General features: G+C 60.4%; 1 protein-coding gene across 11 annotated transcripts in view; it reads left to right on the top strand.

The window, feature by feature from the left end:
* LOC133095480 (nischarin) overlaps positions 1–17405 on the top strand; it is a 69099-nt gene that overhangs the window by 38123 nt on the left and 13571 nt on the right. For 8 of the 11 annotated variants that reach the window (XM_061196934.1, XM_061196937.1, XM_061196939.1 and 5 more), the window contains 28 exons: positions 49–210; positions 595–755; positions 3570–3700; positions 4020–4167; positions 8365–8501; positions 8843–8958; positions 9171–9256; positions 9328–9397; positions 9790–9885; positions 10155–10265; positions 10508–10704; positions 10938–11068; positions 11241–11368; positions 11649–11728; positions 11930–12067; positions 12226–12369; positions 12520–12582; positions 12881–12994; positions 13071–13124; positions 13362–13442; positions 13842–14000; positions 14420–14482; positions 14700–14795; positions 15042–15128; positions 15645–15756; positions 16210–16396; positions 16506–16599; positions 16710–16868. In XM_061196934.1, coding sequence (XP_061052917.1) covers positions 49–210; positions 595–755; positions 3570–3700; positions 4020–4167; positions 8365–8501; positions 8843–8958; positions 9171–9256; positions 9328–9397; positions 9790–9885; positions 10155–10265; positions 10508–10704; positions 10938–11068; positions 11241–11368; positions 11649–11728; positions 11930–12067; positions 12226–12369; positions 12520–12582; positions 12881–12994; positions 13071–13124; positions 13362–13442; positions 13842–14000; positions 14420–14482; positions 14700–14795; positions 15042–15128; positions 15645–15756; positions 16210–16396; positions 16506–16599; positions 16710–16868 — 3305 coding nt within the window. Of the gene's footprint in view, positions 1–48; positions 211–594; positions 1783–3569; positions 3701–4019; positions 4168–8364; positions 8502–8842; positions 8959–9170; positions 9257–9327; positions 9398–9789; positions 9886–10154; positions 10266–10507; positions 10705–10937; positions 11069–11240; positions 11369–11648; positions 11729–11929; positions 12068–12225; positions 12370–12519; positions 12583–12880; positions 12995–13070; positions 13125–13361; positions 13443–13841; positions 14001–14419; positions 14483–14699; positions 14796–15041; positions 15129–15644; positions 15757–16209; positions 16397–16505; positions 16600–16709; positions 16869–17405 lie in introns of those variants that run through there. The other 3 variants (XM_061196935.1, XM_061196938.1, XM_061196946.1) reach the window with 2 other exon arrangements.

Raw genomic sequence — 17405 nt, forward strand, 5'->3', positions numbered from 1 at the left:
CTGGGGGGAGTAGCGGCCTGCAACCGTGCCCAGCGCCTTCTCCCGCAGGCTCCTCCCCGGCGCAGGTGGTTACATGCTTGACACGGGACAGCTACCTGACACACTGCTTCCTCCAGCACCTCATGGCCGTGCTCTCCTTGCTGGAACGCACGCCCTCACCTGAGCCTGTCGACAAAGACTTCTACTCCGAGTTTGGAAACAAGACCACAGGTATCCCCACCCAGCTCGGGTCTCCTCGCCAACCCCAAGGGCTGCAGCAGGCCCCGGAGCAACCTCTCTGTGCCGCAGCACCCTTTCTGCTTCTAGCTCTCTCTCTCTGTCTCTCTCTCTTTTCCTGCTTAGTCAGCTACGGTTTTCCATGGCTTTTCCATGGCAGAGTCTCTGGCCCGGCAAATCCACAACCGTTCAGCATCTCTGTCTGCTCTTCTCTGAGCTGCTGGCCTGAGGGTCTCTGCCTGAGGGTGGGGGCTTGGAGCACTCTCTCCCACTTCTGACAGACACGTTCATGCTGATGTCTCTGGGTGGCTTGGGGCTGCTGGTGACCCACCACAGGCCAGTTCCAGGCTGCAGCCCCGGTGGCGTCTCTCTCTGCAGGGAAGATGGAGAACTATGAGCTGATCCACTCAAGCCGTGTCAAGTTCACCTACCCCAGTGAGGAGGAGGTCGGGGACCTGACATTCACTGTGGCCCAGAAGGTGGCTGACCCAGAGAAGGCGCCGTCCCTCAGCATCCTGCTGTACGTGCAGGCCTTCCAGGTGGGCACACCACTGTCTGGGCGCTGCAGGGGCATGTTGCGCCCCAAAACGCTCCTGCTCACCAGCGCCGAGATCTTCCTCCTGGACGAGGACTTCGTCCACTACCCGCTGCCCGAGTTCGCCAAAGAGCCGCCACAGAGGGACCGGTACCGGCTGGACGACGGCCGCCGCATCCGGGACCTGGACCGCGTGCTCATGGGCTACCAGACATACCCACAGGCCCTCACCCTGGTCTTTGACGACGTGCAGGGCCATGACCTCATGGGCAGCGTCACCCTGGACCACTTTGGGGAGGTGCCAGGTGGCTCGGCTAGAGGCGGCCAGGGCCGTGAGGTCCAGTGGCAGGTGTTTGTCCCCAGCGCTGAGAGCCGAGAGAAGCTCATCTCGCTGTTGGCCCGCCAGTGGGAGGCCCTTTGTGGCCGGGAGCTGCCCGTGGAGCTCACTGGCTAGCCCGGGTTGTAGCTGGCCCTTGCCACCTGCCGTGTCTGGCCTGGTGTCCACTCAGGGCCGGGAAGCAGGCTTTCTTTGCTTTTTTTAAATGTTTTCTCTTCTCTTTCGGTACCTTTGTTTGATTGTCCTCCCAGAGAATGTGAACATGTGTGTTCAGTTGGTTCTCAGCCTCCCGCGGATCTGCTGCCTGCCCCTGGTGCCGCGTGGCCAGGCACACCAGTTTCGTGTCTTCTTTCGTGGGACCGTTGTTAACATGTGGCGCCGTGGGTCTGGTTTACTCTTTTACGCGTCCTTTCCCGAGATGTTAAGTCCAGTCTTGTTGCTGTTGCTGTCATTGTGGGCACTTGCTGCTAATTATGAAGCTGGCAGCGAAATGCACATTGAAAGCTCCCGCCCCATGCAGTTTTCCAAAGGGGAGGCCTCTCCTGGTCCAGACAAGTGGGAGAGCCCCATGGGGGCAGGAGTCCCCCAGGCCTTGGGGCTGAGAGGGCTGGGAGCAGGGGACCTAGAGCTGCCAGCACCAAGTGTGATTCCTGTTGCCTATTTTCTCTATTCCAGTAAAGCCAAGTTTGACACAGTCTGGGTCTTTTATTTCAAGGGCCACTGGGGTCCCAGCAGGGCATTGGTCCAGGGCGTGGTTGGCCTGAGAGGGAGAGGGTGCCTAGAGACACAAGAAGGTCTTGGGGGAAAGGAAGAGGGGAGGAGCCTGTGAAGGGCAAAGGGAGCTGCTCTCCCAGGGCCAGATGCTGGATGGGTGTCTGTGGAGCCTGGGACAGGGGAGGTGTGAGGGGATCTTTGGACAGGACCGTGCTGGGCTGTGGCTAAATCAGGAGCCTCAGAGCAAATGAGAGGAATGAAGCTCCTCAGGTGCCCCTGGCACACTGGCTGCTGCCCTGCCACCCTCAGATCAGGAATGTCACACCCAACCTGTTGTGAGGGTTAGGCCTGGAGTCTGGGACGGCTTACTCTGTGGGGTCTAGGGGTCTCACCAGCATGGCCTGCAGGGGAGGTGGCCCCAGCGGTAGATAGTGGGGAGGAGGGCTCTGTGCCGTCCGTGTCTGGGTTCATGTCCTGAGAGATGGTTGCTTCAGGGAGCTCTGCTGAGGTAGGACGTGGGATTTCTTTGGGAGCCAGCCCCTGTGCCCAGTCCCTCCTCAACCCATTTCTACCCCATAGCAGGGCCTCTGAGGCCCACTTACTTTTTGTCATCCTGGCCAGTCAGGAGCCTTCGGCCCTAAGGCTGCAGGACCGTTTCCGCCCGGTGGTATTGGGGATGGGGGAGGGGCCAGCCGGGTTCCCAGGCCTGCTTCTCCTCATTTTTCCCTTTGTGCCAGCAGAGTGGGGATCCTCGCCTGGAGGACCCATCACCATCAGGAAGGCTGTGGTGGATGGGAGGAGCCACCAAGGGGAGGGTCTCCGCATTCACCTCCCCCCAGCCGGCTCTCAAAGACCAGCCCCATGGCCCCTCAGCTGATGGGGGAGGGGCAGCCCCCGACCAGACCTTTATCAAAGGCCCGTAGAGATGGCCACCTGCCTGTCTCCATCTGTTATGTCATACATAAATGGGGATTTATAGACCAGAGGCAGGGTCCACCACACATAGGCCTCACCACCTGGACTGCTGTTCCCAGGTCCCACAGCCCAACAGTTAACAGCCGACCCCAGCCTGGGTCCGTGAGGACAGGACCTAATGGGGGGAGTCCGTGCAATGTAGTGGGGGGAAGGGTGCCCCGCAGGCAGCAGACCTGGGGCTGGATCTTCACACTGGTTAGCTGAGTGATCTTAGACAAATTCCCTAGCCCCTTTGAGCGTCCATTTCCGCACCAGTAACAGGATAATAAAAGTGCCTGCATTCATTCAGCCCACAAATCTGAAGTGAGCATCCATGCGTGAACCAGCCCGACCCCTTCCCTGCTCTCCCATAGCTGACATTCCAGCGGGGGACAGAAAATAAATAAACTAGTGTCAGCTGGTGGCCAGTGCTACGAGGAGGTGAAGGCTGGAGACCTTTGACCTGAGGCTGGACCTTGTGAGTCCTGTGAGGATCTGGGCTAACGGCAGCGCCCAGGGAGCTCGCTCTGTGGTTATGGAGTAGAAAAGCCTGTGGTGGAACAGAGTGGGGGGTGTGGAGAGCAGGCAACCAGGTCAGAGAGGCCGGCCTGGTGTGGAGAGGGGTCCGGGGCACAGGGGGCAAGCCTCAGGGCTGAGTGGAGAATGGATTGGGAAGGGAGGGCTACTGGCAGCAGGGAGGCCCCTCCGGGCGAGAAGGGCGGCGCAGGGACACACGGGGGATGGGGATCCTGGGCGGTGGAGGCCGAGCAGGGCAGGTGAGGGGGAGCAGCCTGATGACTGTCCACTTAACAGGGAGTCGGAGGCCTGCACGTGCCCTCAGCAGCTGGAAAGGTAGAGGCAGATGGACCTGATTCAGAGGCTGCCCTGTCCCCCAAGCACCAGAACCCCCCAGAGCTTCTGAACGAAACATGCTGGGCTTGCAGGTACTTGGGGTGGGGAGTTGTTTGCATCTGCTCCTGAATGTGCTTCGCAACCTCTGAAACACCCCAGGCCTGTGGCTAATGGTGGGCTTGGAGGCTGACGCCAGGAGGAGGGTCCCGGGCCAGGAAGCCCCAAGCTGGGCCCAGGCGTCCATGCAGGGGTCAGTGGCCAGCACCTTCCCTTCCGCCTGCAGGCTGCTGATACGCAGGAGGAAATCCTGGCGGGTTCCTGTGGGGGTGAGCTGGCGGGGCCTCCCGGCTGCTTTTAAAGCGCCCGCCCGCCTGCCCTGTCCTACCCGCCCGCCCTGTGCCTGCCTCCTAGAGCTCGTTCTCCACGCCGGCTGCCCCAGTTCTGTCCTGGACAGCGTGCCCGCCAGCCACCACCAGCCATGGCAGGGCCCCGGGACCACCTCCTGCTCTGCCTCCTGGCCCTCTGCCTGGCAGGCTCCAGCTTCATCGGGGGGCAGAAGGTGAGTGTGAGCCGGTCGCGGGGGACGTGATATCCAGGCCCTCCCAGCCAGTGGTAGGAGCAGGGAGGGAGCGCTCACGGATCAGGCACGGGGCTGAGGATACACAGGGCAGCTGGTTCTTGTCTGACCTTCTCTGACCTTCTCTGAGCTGGACAGAGGGCTGGGCTCTTGTGCCCACCTCCCCAGGCTGAGGTCTGTGTCTCGCTGCTTGGGGTGGCAGGGATGTGTCAGCCTGCCCTCCTCTGTGTCCAGCTAGCCAGCCGGGAGGTGTGGGCAGCCGTCCCAGGTCTCCCCAGCCTGAGGGTGGGGTATACGGAGCCAGGCCCATCCCCCTGCCCAGACTGAGGCCCGGTGTCTCTGTGGCCCTGGCTTGGGGATGGGAGATGTGATCACCCCCAACCCTCGCAGGGCTGACAAACTGAGAGGCTCACGTGGACCATGTGTAGGCATGCTGGGTGTGTGTGCATGTGTGTGCGCCCAGAGGCAGAATGAGGTCTACTCACCCCGAGTCCCTCTGGGCAAACAGCAGGCAACAATAACACCCTCAAGCCTAAGAGCTGCTGTTCAGGTGCACAGCCCTGGGCACACCGGGCATCATCCCCTCAAGTCATCCCAGCTCCTGAGCAGTGGGCCCTGTTGTTCTCCGCTTGAGGAAGCCAAAACCCAAGGATGATAGAGACAGGTTGGTCCAACCCCAGAGCCACGCTCCAGACCGCCATCTGTGGTTCCCCATCCGGCCATGAGGGAGGAGCCAACGGTCCCAGTGTGTGGCTGTCAGGTCCACATGCACAAGCCCCCTTTGGGATGCCTGTCTGCAGATCCACCCAAGCCCCGTAGTAGGGACATTGTCCCAACTGGAGTTTCTGTAAGAGCCTCCCACCCTAGGCATGGAGACAGAGTCACCTGGCTGGAGCCTGCCTCCAGGTGAAGGACCCTCTCCTGTGAGGCCAAGTTCTCTTGGGGCAGCTGCTAGTGTCCTCAAATCACTAACAGGCAGACTGAGGTCCCGAGAGGAAAAGGACTTGCCCAGGATCCCACTGCCGGGCAGAGCCAGGACAGGAACCCAGGCCCTGTGCCACCCTGGGACTCGCTCTCATCCGCCTTGTGGTCTGGTGAGGGGCCTCACCAGCTTCAGGGCCAAGTCAGGGTTGAGGACGGGCAGATCTGAGGCTGAGAAAGTGACAGTGATGGTGGAAGAGCCAAGGGTTTCAGGCTGTGCTGAGCCCTGCAGGTGGTTCCTGCTCCCTCCCTGCCTCAGTTTCCCCATGTGTACAATGCAAGGGAATTTCGAAGGCCACCTCCTCATGTTCTTGTGACAGGGGTCAATGAGGGGCCTCAGGCCGGGAGTTTTTCCTTGTCACAGACCACCTCTAAGTCTGCCTTCTGGGGCTGGGGCTCAGACATCCTGGGCAGGGAAGAGGGCCCTGGGGATTCTTGTCAGGGACGCAGCAACGCTGACCTCTCACGCGCCCTCAGTCCCTCAGCACTACCGGCACCTTGTGTAGCACGAGATCCACTGTAAACATTAAGAAACCGAGGCTCTGAGGGGAAGGGACGACTTCTGGGTCACACAGCTAGTGAGCAGCAGAACTCAAACACAGGAAGGTTCAGGCAGTAGAGGCAGAGAAGGCTTCCTGGAGGAGGGGGCTTAGCACCTGTCTATTCAAGTCTTTCACCAGGTGCCTCCTCTGCTAGGTGTATGCTGGTGCAGGTGAAGCCTGTGGTCTCAAGCTGGGGTTTGAAGGGAGAGGGGCATTGATCTTGGGCAAGGGGAAGTAGTTTGGGAGGTCCCTTCCCATCTGAGGGAGTTTGGGTTCTGGGCCCTGGGCCCCAGCTCGGTGGAATTTCTTCCACCTTCTCACAACAGGCTAACACCTCGTGTCTCCTCAACTTCCCCAGCAGTGTCTCTATGGGATGCAGACATTGCAAAATCAGTTCTGGATTAGGACAGGGAGGGGAGCAGCACCCGCCTGGCTCAGACGGGTCCCGAGGTGCCCTAGGGAAGAAGGGAATCTGATTCAGCACTCGGCTGGAATCCAGCCTCACTCCACCCAACGGGACCAGTGGCGAGATTGTCGGCTGGGGCTGGTGCTCCTTCCAGGCCACCAGGCAGAGGGGGCCTGAATGCCCACTTCCGGTGAGATCCCAGAGAGAAGTGTGACTTGTCCACTGGTTTATCCATCCATCACACATTTACAGATGCAACATCTCGTGAATGAGTGTCCACCCCACCACCAGCCACAAGGCTCCAGCTTCCTCCCGTGCTGGTGACTCACCCCCCACTTGACAGGACCGCCCCCTCTGCCCAAGGGTGAGGACAGTGCTCTCTCACTGCCCCTGAGCCCTTATCCAGGGCTGCTCTGAGAACTGGTCCCCGGACCATTGGCGCTGACGCTGGCAGCTGTGTCTGGCTGGCCAGGTGGCCCTCAGGGGAGCCCACCACCTGCAGAGCCTTTGCCCTGAGCCAGCAGCTGCCTGGCCCTGAAATTACCCAACTTCCTAGTTGCTCCCTGGCTCAGCAAAGACCGAGCCTCAGGATGGGGAACGAGACCACAACATCCAGCCCCACAGCTCGGGCTGAGGCCGCCCGCAGCAACTTCCCTCTTTGCAGACCACAGAGGCAGGAGCGGAAAAGGCCAAATCACAGCAGCTGGGAGAGGCCCTGGGACCTTCATGTACACCAGAAAGTATTGAGGCACTGTTTCTCCTTTTCTCTGGCTTTGAGAGCCACACATCTGTGATGTGTTCTAGGAAAGAGATGTTCTGGGTTTACTCCCTTTTGGAGCACAGTGTGTTCAGCACTTTTTAAGATGAGAACTTCTCAGCTTCTCCAGGCCATGCCCCAAGCCCCTGAAAGCTCTCCTCATCAAAATGCACCTTGCTGTGGTCTTTTCTCCCACTGACAACCAAGAGTTTAGCTTCCATTCCTCCAGGGCCAGTGCTGTAGGTTATTGGGACTTTGTTGCCGTAATGGTAGCCCCATTGATGGTGGACTTGGGGGAGCTGTGACAGGCCAGCGAGTGGATTGCAGGCCCAGGGCTTTCTTGGCTCTCAGGTGACCATTCTTCTCCTGCCCCCACCTCTGTTCTCCATGCAGCAGCCAGAGGGCCCATTTAAAACAAACGAGTCCTGGGTCTGCTCCGGACTCCACCTCCCCTCACTGGCCTGGCCTGGCCCCAGCCCCTCTCCAGCCTCTCTGCCTGTCTCTGCGTGTCTCTGCCTCATCACACATGGCCGTTTGCTTTTTCCCACTTCGTGACTTTTGTCTCTCCTGTCCCCTCTGCCAGGAGCAGTGACCCTGACCAATTTTCATGCATCCTTCAGGTCCCAACTCAATTGTCACCTCCCCAGGAAGCCACCTGGGCCTCCAGCCTGGGTCTTCTCAGCTCTCTCACTCCCAGCACTGCCCATCCAGTGATGGGCAGTGGACCCCTGGGTCCCGGCTGGCGTGTGGGGCTGTGGGCCAGGCCTGGACCAGGGCTCAGGGAATGTGACTGCTTGGCCCAAACTCAGACCCCCTCCCACACGCCTGCTCACATGGGCCAGCCTCGGGCATGGGGCTGGCTGCTGGGTCTCTGACCGCGGGGCACCAGAGAGGGCCCTGGGCTGGCCGAGGGGGTCATTTGGGAGCGAGGTGGGGACGTGTTCAGAGCAGAGTGACAGCTGGAGGGCCAGCCCCATGGCGCATGGCTGAAGCTCTCATCCTGCCTATGCCCAGGGGATGGAGGATGGCGTCGCCGTGTTCTCCTCCCCAACAGTCAGCCTGTCATTTAGTGTTTATGTTTAAATGAAAGGGGGGAATGAGCACTAGTTTGAGAGTCTAGGTTCAAGTCCCTGGGTGGCTACAGGCGAGGGCCACCCTCCTGGGGTTCAGTTTCCTCCTTTGAATCACCCAGGGTGGAACAAGAGGGCCAGATGCTCTTTGTGTCAGAAGGCAGAGACTCTGAGGCTTCTGGGCGTGCCTCCAGGCCCCCGGGCAGAGGTGTGTGGCTGTGGACATAGAGACACACTGTGGCAGGGACAGCCTGTGCCAGGCCGGTTTCCCCCAGACTCAGGGCCTTCCCTGTTCTCACTGCCTCCCCAGTGAACAGATGGGAAACCAGGGCCTGGAGAGGGGTGCTAGGCCTCGCTGCGATCAAGGGTCAGGGCTGTGTGCAGGATTCAGGTCCCCTCACTCCAAACCCTGCCCATGCCCAGGTACAGTCCAGACGCTGCGACATGAAGACCAAGTTTGTCACTCACATACCCTGCACCCCGTGCCCTGCCATCAAGAAGCGGGTGTGTCCCTCGGGCTGGCTTCGGGAGTTCCCGGAGAAGATCTCACAGGACTGCCGGTGCGGACCCCCACTCCACCCTTGCTTGCTTCCAGGGGTATCCCGTGGGATGGCAGGGGACCAGGAGGGCCTGGCAGGCCTGGGGAGTGAGGGCAGGGACTCACTCATCCACATGTCTGCTGGCCCCTCCAGTAGGACAGAGATAGGCAGGGAGGAAGGAGTAAGAATGCAGGGCAAGTGCTGTTTATTGAGCATCTACTATGGATCAGGCCCTGTGTTCAGCTCAGGGCCAGGAGGGAAGGGGTCGGGGGACCAAGAGCAACAGAACCCAGTGTGGGGAGGCTGGGCTGGAGGCTGCTGGGGGAGCCCCTCCCATCACCCTCCCCATCCTTGGTCCCCAGATATGAGGTCCAGCTGGGGGACTCTTTGTTGTCTGTGAGCGGCTGCAGCCTGGAGTGCTCGAAGGACGTGGTGCAGAAGGCCTGCTGCCCTGGCTACTGGGGGTCCCAGTGCTATGGTATGGGGGAGGGTCCCAGCCTTGCTCCTCATGCCTCAACCCGCCTGCATTCCCCTTCAACTGGCTCATTTAATGGACAGCTGGGCCTCTTGGCTCTGGCTGCCCCAGGGGAGGGACCAAGTCTGGGGCCGCCCAGAGCTGCTGGGGTCAGGTAAATTGAGAGTTCTTGGGGCAGAGCTGAGTTCTAGGCGGGGGGGGGGGGGTGTCCACAGAGTGCCCTGGGGGTGCCGAGACCCCATGCAACAGCCACGGAACCTGCCTGGATGGCATAGACAGGAACGGGACCTGTGTGTGCCAGGTAAGGGCCCGGTGGGGCTGGGGTGGGGGGCAGTGGAGGGGCTGCACTGACTTGGTGCATCCCTCTGCCAGGAAAACTTCAGCGGCTCAGCCTGCCAGGAGTGTACAGACCCCAACCGGTTCGGTCCTGCCTGCCAGTCAGGTGAGCGCTGGCCAGGCAGGAGGGCGGGGCCGATGTCCACTTGGGGGCCAGTGGGAACCTAGTCCGTACAGCCAGCCCCTACCAGACTCCGTCCCAGCCGCTCAGCCTCACACATCCCTTCTAGGGACGTGAGCTTTGCTTTATCACACCTCTAGCCCCTGCACATGCTGTCCTTGGAGGCCTCCTCCAGGAAGCCTTCCTTGAACCTTCTGGCTAGCCCAGGTGCCTGCCCTGGGCTCCCACCACTCCTCTGGTCCTGCACCACAATTCTGTATTCTTGAGGTTGTGCCTGCTGGAGCTGAGTTCTGGAGATGCAGAGGGCAGGGACTCGACGTCCCTGTGTGCCCCTGGCTGAGGCTGGGGTCCCACCTGTCCCTGCGTGTCCCTCCCAGTCTGCAGCTGTGTGCATGGCGTGTGCCGCCATGGGCCACTCGGGGATGGAAGCTGCCTGTGCTTTGCTGGATTCACTGGACCCCACTGTGACCAAGGTGAGCAGCTGCTGGGGTAGCCAGTCTTTAGTGGCCAGAGCAGGAAAGGCTGACTGGGTGAAGGATGGGGCCTGAGCCTCAGCAGGACCTCTGCCTGCAGCCTCCCTCGGGGGAGGGGGTGTCATCTGAAACCTTCACTGCCCAGAGGCCCAGAGAGGATGGGGCCCTGGCCAGGGTCACATAGCAAATTAGGCAGAGCATCTTCGCTCCTGTGTTCCTTCCCAACCTGGGACTTTGAGCTGCTGTGATACTCTCCTTTCTCTACTCAGAGCTCCCCGTCTGCCAGGCCCTGAACTGTCCTCAGAACTCCCAGTGCTCTGCAGAGGCCCCTACCTGCAGCTGCCTGCCTGGCCACACCCAGCAGGGCGGCGAATGCCTAGGTAAGTCTGGGATCTAGAGGCCAGGAGCCCCAGCTCAGGGTGAGCATCCTTTTAAACCAGCAAGTACGATCTGGCCTTTTACAGGGAGGGGGAACTGTCCCTGAGGGAGGGAAATAGGACCTGTCCCCAAGGTCTAGATCAGCCTGTTCACCCCATCCCTGGGCCAACCTGGATAGAGGCTGTGGAGGAGATGGGCCTCCTGGGTGCTCGTCTCACTTGGGCTCTTTCCACTGCCCCGGCAGCCCCTGACCCCTGCCAGCCGTCGCCCTGCTCCCCAGTTGCCCAGTGCTCCGTGAGCCCCAGGGGGCAGGCACAGTGTCGCTGCCCTGAGAACTACCATGGGGACGGAACGGTGTGTCTGCCCCAGGACCCATGCACCACCAACAACGGCGGCTGCCCCAGCAACTCCACCTTATGTCTGTACAAGAGGCCAGGCCAGGTGAGCTGGGGCCCTGGGCTGGGCCTGCCCCGCGGTCCCCCAGCTCGCATGGGCTGTGGGACAATCGCGGGCCTCCTAGGAGCCTAAGCTGCCCCATTTGTTAAATGGGAAGAGAATGACAGCCCGCTTCTGGGCGGGTGGCTGTGAGGACCCAGCAGAGCTCTGTGGGTGTGGCAGACGCCACGGTTCTCACGGACGTGGTGTCGTCCTCCCTCCCCTCCCGGGTGGGCCAGGCCACCTGCTCATGTAAGCCAGGCCTGGTCAGCACCAACCACAATGCCTCCGCGGGCTGCTTCGCCTACTGCTTCCCCTACTCCTGTGACCGGTCAGCCACCTGCCAGGTGACCCCTGATGGAAAGACCAGGTGAGCACAGGCGCCTTGGGCTGGGCACCAGGGGCAGAGCAGAGAGAGTGGACTTGGCAGGGGCAAGTTTGTGCCCGTGTGCACCTCAAGGGCCCTGTGGGGATGGTGGGTGAGGGCCAGGAGGGGGACCTGGCCACGCCCCCACCCTGACCAGTTCTACCCACGCCCCCAGCTGTGTGTGCAAGGAGGGCGAGGTGGGAGATGGGCGTGCCTGCTACGGCCACCTGCTCCACGAGGTGCAGAAGGCCAGCCAGACGAGCATGACGTTACTGCGGCTGAGAGTCGCCTTTGCCATGCTGGGTGTGTGACCCCCGCCACTCGCCTGAGACCCCGCCCCTCACACCCAGCATCCTTGGCAGACTCTCCAGAGATGCCTTATTTCTCTGCCCAAGAGCTGTGGAAGCAGAGAATGGGCTGTGGTGGGGTGCATGATGGAGGTGGGAGCTACCCCCCCAGATCCTGATGTCCCTATTTACCCTAGATCTAGACCCAACGCTCCCCCACCTCAACTCTTCAAAACCCAGGACTGATGGCTGAGGGCCTCCCAGACCCATTCTGATGCACCCTCTCCTGCCCCCAGACCAGGGCTGCCGGGAGATCCTCAGCACGTCGGGCCCATTCACCGTGCTGGCACCGTCCATATCCTCCAGGACCATGAACGTGAGCCCCTGCCTGTCGAGGAGTGGGCCTCCTCCCTGGACCCTGCCCTAGACTTCAGGGCCCTGAGAGTGTCCCCAGTGCACACTCTAGGGGACTGAGGCCTGGGAGGCCTCCTGTCCCCTCCGTTGCTTGGGCAACGGTCCCTGAAGAGGACTGCCTGCCCTGGGCCCACTCGGCACCCCCGTCCCCTTGTGCCCACAGGCATCCCTTGCCCAGCAGCTCTGCAGACAGCACATCATCGCAGGGCAGCACATGCTGGAGGAGTCAGGGACCCAGTCTACACGCAGGTGGTGGACGCTGGCTGGACAGGAGATCACCGTCACTTTCAGCCGCTTCAGGGTAAGCAGGCACCGCTTCAGGGTAAGCAGGGACTTCAGCCTGGGGACCAGAGGAGTCATAGTTGGGAAACACAGCCCGGGAAAAGGTGTGGAGGTGGGACAGAGCCTCAGGACAAGGGGTGGGTGTTTGGAGTCTGAGCCAGAGGTCTCATGTCTCAGCAGAAATACACCTACAAGTACAAAGACCAGCCCCAGCAGACATTCACCATCCACAAGGCCAACTACCCAGCAGCCAATGGCATCTTCCACGTGGTCACTGCCCTGCGGTGGCAGCCCCCACCAGAGCTCCCTGAGGACCCCAAGGTAAGCTAGTGCCTTCCCCTCCCCCTGCCCTGTGCCCCTGTGTGGCCTCTGACCCGCACTGAGTTCGGAGAGGGGGACAGGGCAGTTCTGGGCAGGGCTGGAGCAGAGCTCCTTCCCCTCTGGGGCCCTCATGCTCATCCCTTCCTACAGAGGACCATCGGCCAGATCCTTGCCTCCACTGAGGCCTTCACCCGGTTTGAAACCATCCTGGAGGTGAGTCTGGGCGAAAGGTCCTAGCACATCTGATCTTCTGGGCCAGGACCCCTCATTACCCAGAATCTGCCCCACAGTGATCTGGGCTTCTGGAGTAGGACGGGCCTTTGCCCACACCCCCATCCTAGAACCTGCCCATCAGAATCCTGAGGCTCTGTGGTAGCATGAACCCATTGCCAATGTCACCCACTTACTTTTGGTGGGTGTTCCCTGCAGACCAAGGGCAGCAGGGCCCAGGCAGGACTTAGAGGTAAGAGTTGGCCACAGAACCCCCTGAGCCTCCTTCTCACTGCCACAGAACTGTGGGCTGCCCTCCTTCCTGGATGGCCCTGGGCCCTTCACAGTCTTTGCCCCCAGCAATGAGGCAGTGGATGGCTTGCGGGACGGCCGCCTGGTCTACCTCTTCACAGCGGTAAGCTTGTCAGGGAGAAGGGGCCAGGGATACAGGCTCAGAGCCTCTAGCAGCCAAGCCCTCTCTCTCCTGCCAGGGTCTCTCCAAACTGCAGGAGCTGGTGAGGTACCATGTCTATAGCCACGGCCAGGTGAGAGGTCCTCTGGGAGGGTGGCTGGCTTACACCTGCCAATGGGCTGTCAGAGGGTTTGTCTGCAGATTCCAGTCTTCTGGGGGGCCCCTTCTCCTCTCTCCGCCCCTCTGGACTCTACAGGACAGAGGAGAGCCTGGGGACCAAGGTGGTAGCTGCGAGTCATCTGGGCAGGACTGGGTGTGGCCCCAAGGTTGGCTAGTGCCCGGCCTAAGGCCACTCTCTCCTCCACCCCAGCTGACTGTTGAGAAGCTCATCTCCAAGGGCCGGGTCCTCACCATGGCAAACCAGGTCCTGGCTGTGAATATCTCGGAGGAGGTGAGCTCCATGAGCACCAGGGATGGACCAGTGGAGGGGCTGGTGATGACCAGCCAGGTGTCAAGCCTCTTTCGGACCTGGCTTCGTGCTCCGAGCCCTGCAGTGGGCATGCGCTGGTGGGGGGTCATATGGGAGCAGGCACAGATCAAATCCCTCTCCTGGGGCCCAACAAGCTGGGAGGGCTCCAAAGAGAAGGAGGGTGAGCACATGGGCAGGGGGAGGGGGCTCCATGTGGCAGAAACCACGTGGGTCAGGGTGCAGAGGCTGAAGCGGTTCTGCCAGAGCAAGAGATGTTGCCAGGGAGCGGGTGAAGAGGTGGCCGGCAGGCTGGGCCTCTGACAGTGTGCTGAGTGCAGGGGCGGGGACTGGGCGAAGGATGCATGCTGGGCTCCGCCACAGGGGCGCATCCTGCTGGGACCTGAGGGGGTCCCCCTACGGAGAGTGGACGTGCTGGCTGCCAACGGCGTCATCCACATGCTGGAGGGCATCCTGCTGCCCCCGACCATCCTGCCCATCCTGCCCAAGCTCTGCAACGAAGAGCAGCACAAGGTCGTGGCGGTAAGCGCACAGGACCCCAGCGCTGCTTGTGTTGGGGTCATCTTCCCAGGGAGAGGTGCCATTTTCTAGTTCTCCTCAAATGAGTGGGTGGCTCTGGGGCTCGGGCACAGGCCCCAGTTTCACCTGGACGCCCCACACCCAGCCCTCAGCAGTCCTCCTGATGGTCCCTTTGCCGTCACGCACGCATCTACAGCCCTGTTCCCAGCCTCCCTGCCCAGACCTGTGATGCTCTCACACTGAGCTCTCCTACTGCAGGGCCTTTGCCCTTGCTCTTCCCTCTGCCTGGAACACCATCCTCTGGCCCTCCTGTGGTGACTCTTCTCATACCTCAGGCCTTGGCCGAGTGCCTCTTTCTTAGCGTTTGCTAAATAAATAAACCATGACTAACCCTTCTCCCTTCCTCCCCCTACCCTGCCCAGGGCTCCTGTGTGGACTGCCAAGCCCTGAACACCAGCATGTGCCCCCCCAACAGCGTGAAGCTGGTGAGCATCCCTTGACCCAGCTCTCAGGGCTGACTCCTGACTGCCCCGCGAGGTTTCTGCCCTGGGTCAGGGTGGGGAAGTGGGGCTGGGAGGCTCAGCCCCACTGACAGGGTAGGTGCCGGGCCCAGGGGGCCAAGGACCCTTGACCAGGGCTGCCTGGTGAAGGGGGCCGGCCCAAGACCCCTGCCTGCTGACCAGCCTGGTACGGCCCACCCAGGACATCTCCCCTGAGGAGTGTGTCTACATCCATGACCCTACTGGGCTGAACGTCCTGAAGAAGGGCTGCGCCCACTACTGCAACCAGACCATCCTGGTGAGCCTGGGCACGGGGCACTTGCTCCCTAGGGATCTGGGGCACTTGCTTCTCCTCTGGAGCCCCCAGGCTGGGGCTGGGTGGGGTGCCATCCTCAGCTGTGCTGCATCCTAATGGTGGAAAAGGTGTCACAGAGGGGCCTCGCCCACCCCCTTGCTCTAGATATGGCACCAGGGAACAGAAGCAACCTGGGCCGGGGGGTCGACATGGCTCCCGACGGACCCTCAGATGTGTTCTCTCTTATAGAAACCTGGCTGCTGCAAAGGGTTTTTTGGGCCTGACTGTGTGCAGTGTCCTGGGGGCTTCTCCAACCCCTGCTATGGCAAAGGCAACGTGAGTCCCCTCCTGCTCTGGAGTGAGGGGTGGGGGAGATAGGGGCTCCTTTCTGAGTTGGCCGGTGACTGGCTGTAAGTCTGAGCAAAGCCTGCCTCTCTCTGGTATTGGGTTCTTCACATTGAGGCAGTGGAAGTTGGACCAAATTATATTTAATTAGAATCAGTTAATTAGATTGTTACATCTATTTTCATAAGGGCTATTTGTCAATAGTTTTTTTGTGTGTGTTGTATTTTTGCCATTTTGTAATATCACAGTTGCTTTAGCACCTGGCTATGGAGGAACACAGGAGTTATGTGTTTCTAGGTTAAGCAGAAGTCACCCATGAAGCTTCCAGGGCCAGGTGCCTTTTAGGGGCTAGTTCTTTGGCAGCATCAGTGATTTGGAAGGTCTCTTCCAGCAGGAGGTCTTCTAGGGGGAGTAGGAGCTCACAGCCTGTGGAGAGAAGGGGTGTTAGGGAAGAGAATGTGGATAATCCCCTCCCCGTGACTGCTCTTGCCTCCTGCCCACCCCCAGTGCAGTGATGGGGTCCAGGGCAGCGGGGCCTGCCTCTGCTTCCCAGACTACAAGGGCATCGCCTGCCACATCTGCTCCAACCCAAACAAGCATGGAGACCAGTGCCGGGAAGGTGGGTGATCCTAGCCTAGGCCACCTGCCAGGGAGAAAAAGGGTCTCTTGGAAGTGGGGTTGGGGACTCCCAAGAAGGGAAATAGAACCTCAGGAAGAAGGGTTCAGTCCAGAGATTATGGAGAAGGTTTTGGAAACACAAGAGTAGATGTCTCTTTTATCCATGCCCGGAAGAGAGCCACAGTTTAACCTAAAGCATGCAGGATTTAGGTCAGACATACAGAAGAACTTTCCGATGGTGGTGTTGGGAGCAGGGCAGCTAGAATAGGGTGACTGAAAGCAATGAATGCCCCCCTCTCATTTCTTCCTCCCTCCCGGGTCTGGGATGACCTGATTTTGACCCTGCAGTCAAATCTATTCTGGCTGCCCCATTCCCAGCATTGCCCAACTGCATCCTGGCTCCCAGCCAGCCCTGCCTCAGCCTCAGTTTCCCTGCTCCATCTCCTCCCTGCAGACTGCGGCTGTGTCCACGGTCTATGTGACAACCGTCCAGGCAGTGCGGGGGTGTGCCAGCGTGGCACATGTGCCCCAGGCTTCAGTGGCCGCTTCTGCAACGAGTCCACAGGGAACTGTGGGCCCACAGAACAGGCCCAGCAGTGCCACCTGCATGCCCGCTGCGTTAACCAGGGGGATGTTGCCAGGTGAGGACGTGCGCTTCCTCTCTGCTGCGTCTGTGACTGCACTTGTCAGTTTGCTCACAGCTTCCAGAGGCTTACTGGAGGCTCCTCATTCACCACCCCCCACCCCCAGGTGTCTCTGTCTCGATGGCTTTGAGGGTGACGGCTTCTCCTGCACACCCAGCAACCCCTGCTCTCGCCCAGACCGTGGCGGATGCTCGGAGAATGTGAGTCTGGCCCCTTCCTTGAAGTCCTGACCCACGGGCTCGAGGTGGGACTCCCTTGCCCTCAGCCTGCCGCCCTGCAGCCCTGAGTCATTTATCTGTGGCTCTCACAGGCTGAGTGTGTCCCTGGGGCCCCAGGCACCCACCACTGCACGTGCCACAAGGGCTGGAGTGGGGACGGTCGTGTCTGCATGGCCATCGACGAGTGTGAGCTGGATGTACGAGGCGGCTGCCACGCTGACGCCCTCTGCAGCTATGTGGGACCCGGGCAGGTGAGGCTCGACCGGCCTTGAGAGAGCAGGGTGGGGGTCTCCATCCTGGGGGACTCTTCCCCCTAGCCCATCTGACTCTAGCAATGTCTAAGAACTCAAGCTCAGGGTCTCAAACCTCAGACACAAATGAGAATCCAGTTCTGAAATGTTGAGTCGTACAATCTGGAAGCAGTGGACGGGTGCTGGAAGCAATGCGAAGGTTGCAGTAGTTTTAAAGGAAGGCGTGTTCGAGTGCCGGTCTTTTCCAAGTCAGAAGACTGTGACTCCTGTGTCTCAGGGATGAGGACTCTCATAACCGAGAATCAATGAGTTCTCTGCTCTTACGGGCCACTGGGGCCATTGCCTTCTGAATTAGCTCATTCACCCACTCACTGGTTTCCCACGTGTCACCAGGCACTTGTTACATGCTAGTTGCTGTTCTAGATTTAGGAATTCAGTATTGAGCAAAGCAAGAAGAGACACCTGCCCAAGGAGAGTGACATCCCCAAATTTTTAGACTCATGGAAATCCAGCTCTTGGAATTTTGGAGTCTCAGAC

The sequence above is a fragment of the Eubalaena glacialis genome, chromosome 7, assembly GCF_028564815.1.
Source record: "Eubalaena glacialis isolate mEubGla1 chromosome 7, mEubGla1.1.hap2.+ XY, whole genome shotgun sequence".
In the NCBI taxonomy this organism is placed as follows: domain Eukaryota; kingdom Metazoa; phylum Chordata; class Mammalia; order Artiodactyla; family Balaenidae; genus Eubalaena; species Eubalaena glacialis.